The sequence below is a fragment of the Fulmarus glacialis genome, unplaced genomic scaffold (genome assembly GCF_000690835.1).
Source record: "Fulmarus glacialis isolate BGI_N327 unplaced genomic scaffold, ASM69083v1 scaffold25778, whole genome shotgun sequence".
Lineage (NCBI taxonomy): Eukaryota > Metazoa > Chordata > Aves > Procellariiformes > Procellariidae > Fulmarus > Fulmarus glacialis.
The window spans coordinates 1-5,673 of NW_009227969.1; the positions used below are offsets into that span (position 1 = coordinate 1).

Consider the following 5,673-nt stretch of genomic DNA (forward strand, 5'->3'; position numbering starts at 1 on the left):
AGCAGCAAAGAACCAGCTCTCGGCTCAGCCTGGGGGTGCACTTCAGCTTTTTCAAACAATAAACGTTAAATAATAGCAGTGGTCATGATTTCTAGCTGTTTTAAGAATAAAACTGTGTAAAACTCTGGGCTTGTTGTCATGGCTGAAGAAGCAGCAGATGCTCCTGTGCTTGCTTGAGAAAGTTTGCTAGACCCCCCCCAGCCCCTGCCCCCCCCCTGCCTGTCTTGGCCAGTGGCCTGCAGAGAGGTAGGAGGCTTCTGCGGCCCGTGGCTGTCCGAATCCCCGGTAATAAGATAAGCGCAGATGTGGGATATCCAAATGTGCCAGGTAGCCTTTCACCTTGAGAACCGGCCAGGATAAAGGCCAGGGAACTGTGGGTGATCTGTTGTGTCCCCCGCTGCCATTCAGTCCTTCTCTTTCCACAGGTTTGTTTCTGGAGCGCAGAGACGATGCTGTGGAAAGGAGCCACTTAACCTCCCACAATGCCCTTTTCTGACTTCCTCTTAGCACTGAAGGACAACCCGTACTTCGGGGCTGGGTTTGGCCTCGTTGGGGTGGGCACAGCCCTGGCGTTAGCCCGGAAAGGGGCCCAGTTCGGACTGGTGGCTTTCAGGCGCCATTATATGATCACCTTGGAAGTGCCCAGCAAGGATAAGAGCTACCACTGGCTGCTGAACTGGATCTCCCACCACGCCAAGCACACGCAGCACCTCAGCGTCGAGACGTCGTACCTGCAGCACGAAAGCGGGCGCGTCAGCACCAAGTTCGACTTTGTCCCCAGCCCTGGGAACCATTTCATCTGGTAAGGAAGGGCAGGGGAAAGCAGTCTGGGGACTGACCCTCATTTAGCAAGGAAAATCCAACTTGGGGGGCCCGTGGAGGCAGCAGAGAGGATCCTGCCTCCTCCTTGGGTCTGGATTTGGGCAGGAGATGGAGAGTAGCGAGAGGAGTCTGTATTCACCGGTGTGAAGTGATTTCTTTACCCGAGATGAGGGTTCTTCTTGATGCACAATGGGAGCTGGGCTCAGCTGAGTGGTGCTGGACCACCGTCCCCCAACCCTGTCTTCTCGTCCCAGGTATCGCAGGAAGTGGATTCGCATCGAGCGCAACCGGGAGAAGCAGATGATCGACCTGCACACGGGGACCCCCTGGGAGTCTGTCACCTTCACGGCGCTGGGCACCAACCGGGAGATCTTCTTCAATATCCTCCGGGAAGGTCTGTAGTAGAGCTGTGTGGGGCCCTGCTGGGAACAGCCTGCTCCCTGGAGACACCCAGGGCTTCACGGGAGATCCTTGTCCCTGCCAGCTGTCCCTTCTGCCTCTCTCTGCAGCCCGGGAGCTGGCACTGCAGCAGCAGGAGGGGAGGACGATCATGTACACAGCCATGGGAGCAGAGTGGCGGCAGTTCAAAAAAAGCCGGCCTCTCAGCTCGGTGGTGCTGGAGGAAGGTGTGTCCGAGAAGCTGGTCCAGGACGTGAAGGAGTTCATCGACAACCCCAAGTGGTACAGCGAGAGAGGCAAGGCTCCGTCATGGTGTCCTCTGTACTGTGCCCAGCGCAGCTCCTTACCCCCCTGCAGCCACGGCTGTGGGGCACCACCTCGGGCAGATCCCGCAAATGAGCGAGCCCAAGTGCTGAGGTGGAGGAAGGTGTGTCCGAGAAGCTGGTCCAGGACGTGAAGGAGTTCATCGACAACCCCAAGTGGTACAGCGAGAGAGGCAAGGCTCCGTCATGGTGTCCTCTGTACTGTGCCCAGCGCAGCTCCTTACCCCCCTGCAGCCACGGCTGTGGGGCACCACCTCGGGCAGATCCCGCAAATGAGCGAGCCCAAGTGCTGAGGTCAGGCCTGGGTCTGCAGAGGGACAAACTCCCCTCGGTTCAATCCAATCCTGGAAACCACGATAAGCCACAGAGTTCATTGCTCCTGCAACGTTACTGTGGGGTGGGGCAGGATGTTTGTGGTCCTCTCTGGAGACAGCTGCAGAGAAACTTTGTCCTGCTGCTTGCCTTCCTCTGGTGTAGCCCCACACCTCTGGGGGAGCGAGCTCAGAGCAACTCAGCTGGTTCCTAAAAGGACACTGTCTTCCTAGGGATCCCCTACCGAAGAGGCTACCTGCTGTATGGTCCTCCCGGCTGTGGGAAAAGCAGCTTCATGTGAGTATTGCCAGCTGGCTAACAGCAGTTTACATGCCAGCTGCCTGCTTGGGGGCACAGCAGTCTCTGGTGAGAGGGTGTGGATGAATTTGGGTTTGAAATGCCGGAGTGGGCTGTGCCTCCTGCACGGCGCCTGGTGTCAGCGTTCACGTTGCTGGCACCGTGACAGGTCAGGGTGTCGAGCCCTTCACGCCCTTGCTTTGCACAGCGCTGCATGGCACCAGCGGGCTGAACAGGGGTTCCCACCTGCCCCCATACCTGATCCCCGCTGGGGGAGGATGCCTCTGCCCTCTCCCCTGCTGCTGGGCAGGGAGATCCGGTTCTTCCTCTGCTCCGGGCTTTCTCACTGGGATTCACCCCTGTGGTTTGTGTCCTTCCCAGCACAGCCCTGGCCGGGGAGCTGCAGTACAGTATCTGCCTGCTGAGCCTCAGCGACCGCAGCCTCTCCGATGACCGGCTCAATCACCTCCTGAGCGTGGCACCGCAGCAGAGCATCATCCTGCTGGAGGATGTGGACGCTGCCTTCATCAGCCGGGACCTCGCCACCGAGAGTGAGCGGTGCCTCTGTTCCCGGGCCAGCGGCGGGAGGGAGGTTTGCTGGCTGTGCTGAGGGGCGGTTTGGACTCTGGGCTCCTCTGCCGCACCAGCAGAGATCAGGAGCAGGCAGCTGTCTGAGGCCTCGGGTCCCAAGCTGGACCTTGCCCAATTTTGGCTAAGCCGTATAAAGGGATATTTGGGTCCTTTATCCTCAGGCAAAGACACTTCTCCTGCCCAGCTATTTTCAGCATGAGGGAGGGGGTGGCTTTCCCCCTCATTCTCTTTTTGGGTTCCCAGGGTGCAGGTGGGCAGGGGAGATGAATGTGCTGCCAGCCAGGGAGAGGCAGAGGGTCAGCCTCAGGGGAAGGAGAGAGTGGGGAGCTTGGCTTAAGCGTCAGGCGATAGGGACATGGCCCATGGGACTGCACGGGGTGAGTGGCTGATGGATATGACCTCGGACACCTCTGTCCCCAGACCCAGCTGTGTACCAAGGCATGGGGCGCCTGACCTTCAGCGGCCTCCTCAACGCGCTGGATGGTGTGGCCTCCACAGAGGCCAGGATTGTCTTTATGACCACCAACTACGTGGACAGGTTAGAGCTGCCCTCTGGGAGGGAACAGGTCATCTTGCTTCCTTTTGATGACCTTTATGGAGGGCTATTTGCATCCTCCAGTGTGAAGACTGGGGGTTCAGGTTTCCTGAATCCTCCCTCGGGATGCAAATCCCTTGATTGCTAATCAGGATCTCCTTTGCTGGAGCCTCAGATGCTTCCTTGCTGTTCAGACCATGGTTGTGCCCTTCAGGAGAGGTACCAGCTTCCTGCCCGTGGGGATCTGTGGATTTTGGGGTTGTGGCCGTGCTGTGAGTGAAATGCTGGCCCCATGCACAGCACGTTGGGTTGGCAGGGTGCAGCCTGGGCTCACGGCAGCTGGCCAGACACTGCCCTGTGGCAAGCTTGGCTCGCTCCAGACTGAGCTGGCCTCGAGGGTTGTTCAGAGGTTGCTCATGGGACAGAGATGGGCAGAGCTGTTTCCCAGGATACGCTTTTCCTCGTCCGGAGCCAGACCTTCCCCAGCTCTCTCATTTCTTTTAGTTTGATTTCCCCCCTCAGCCCCCCAGGGACAAACCTCTTCCCCACCTTTACCATCCCACAGTGCAAAGCACCTTGCAGATAGGACGGTGCTAGCGTGGAGGGGGGCTTCCCGCAGGACCCACCCTGCAGAGAGACTTTTATCAGGTTTTCAAGGCACCCCTGTGTCTCTTTACAGGCTGGACCCGGCCCTGGTGCGGCCCGGCCGCGTGGATCTCAAGCAGTACGTGGGCCACTGCTCCCGCTGGCAGCTCGCCTGCATGTTCCAGCGCTTCTACCCTGAGGAGCCCCCGGCTGCAGCAAAAAAAGCAGGCGCTGGCAGTCTCCAAACAGATCAGCGCTGCCCAGGTGCAGGGCCACTTCATGCTCTATAAGATGGACCCCAAAGGAGCCATTGCAAACATACACTCCATCCTGCTGTGACCAGGGGCCAGCTTTCCCCTGCTACGCTGCGAGGACTGGGACAAAGACTTGACCATCCCGGGGATGCCATGGAGCTGCCCAGCCACGCAGGCCAGGTCTCTGTTCACCTCTACCCCTCCAAGGCCTTGGCTTTTTATTAAAACACGTGGAGAGTCAGAGCTGCCAGTCTTACAGCAGGGAGAGGGGATCAGCTCTTGCTGCTCCCCAGACTTGGGTGCTACTGCACCGGCCCCGCTCTCCAGCGCGTGCCTCCTGCTGGGATTGCTGTAAGCTGCCAAGGCTCCTGGCTGTGAATCCCCTTCCTTGCGGGGCAGCCTGGGGGTCCCCCAGATGGGCATTTCCCTGGGGCAGGACATTGGGGTACTGCACTGCTAAAGAGCTGCTGGTCGTTGAAGGGAGAACAGTCTTCACTGGTGTTAGAATAGTCTCTGTGAAGTGTACAACTCGGCTCTTGGCTCCACTCCCTTCGCCTGTTAGTTGCCCCGCTATCCAGCTGCTGGTCCAGAGCCCTCCTGACCAGGGCCTGGCATGGCCAGTACTGCAAATCCAGAGTGTTTCAGAAAAAAGCAGCTCCCAAGAGACAACTCGTTGTCCCTCGGGCTGCAGGCTGGTGCCACAGCTCCTGCCCTGCTGGGCTGCGATGCCAAGTCGCAAATCTGCTTGGACATCGTTCCTGGGTGGGCATGACTGTCCCTCCTGCCAGAGGAGGAGACGTGGCGCCCTAGAGCTACTGCAGGCCTGCGTGTGAGGGCAGATGAGAGTTACAGAATACCTTCCCAAGAGCTTGATGTTAACCCCAACGTGAATTTTTGCAGCCAGGCCAGCCCGGTGCAAGGTGCAGAAATGCCTATTGGAGGTGACTACTCCTCCCCTTCCAGCAGGAGAGGCCCTGTGTGGCTGAAGGAGGGATTTGGCCAGCTGCTGGCAGTCTTGCAGCCTTTTCCCTATCGCTGGGCTTCCTTCCTGCCAGGAACAAAAGTCCTGGATGGGCTGGTAGAGCCACAGGTGCCTGAAATGCAATCGAGAAGTGGGCAGATTCTGCACCTCCTTCCCGGAGCCAGGGTGTGCACGCTGACCCACAGAATGAGCCACCCTGAGCCTCTTCCCTCCCCAGTCCCTGTTTCAGAGTCCTGAAATCAGCTTCCCCAGAGCCAGCCCTGTGTTCATGTCCTCGTTTCAGGGGCTGCGTCACCTTGGCAGGGCTGGGGGAGCTGGTTCCAGGCCAAACCCAAACCATTAGGTCGCTGCTCAGCCCTCCTCTTGGCTCTGCCCTGCGGGGCCAAGGGCGAAGCTGAGAGGGCGCGGGGATAGGAAGGGGCCCAGCCGATACCACCTGGCTGAATTTCAGCACAAATGGGTGCTGCTTTGATGCAACCCCAGACTTGCACAAATGTTTCCGCAAGTGAAGGGTTGATCCTGTGGCCACGGGGTGGGTCTCTAGTGACTCAGGGTGGCTCCCAGAGCAGGGTG

The 5,673-nt window shown here is 58.9% G+C and overlaps 1 protein-coding gene across 1 annotated transcript; it reads left to right on the forward strand.

Moving 5' to 3' along the window:
• Positions 1 to 422: 422 nt before the first annotated feature.
• LOC104080820 (mitochondrial chaperone BCS1) lies at positions 423 to 4,446 on the forward strand. Its single transcript, XM_009583339.1, is given in 8 exon segments — positions 423 to 802; positions 1,077 to 1,216; positions 1,332 to 1,517; positions 2,090 to 2,153; positions 2,535 to 2,704; positions 3,165 to 3,282; positions 3,959 to 4,084; positions 4,086 to 4,446. Coding segments are annotated over 8 exon segments (1,242 nt in total). The 5' UTR covers positions 423 to 482; the 3' UTR covers positions 4,204 to 4,446.
• Positions 4,447 to 5,673: the final 1,227 nt, after the last annotated feature.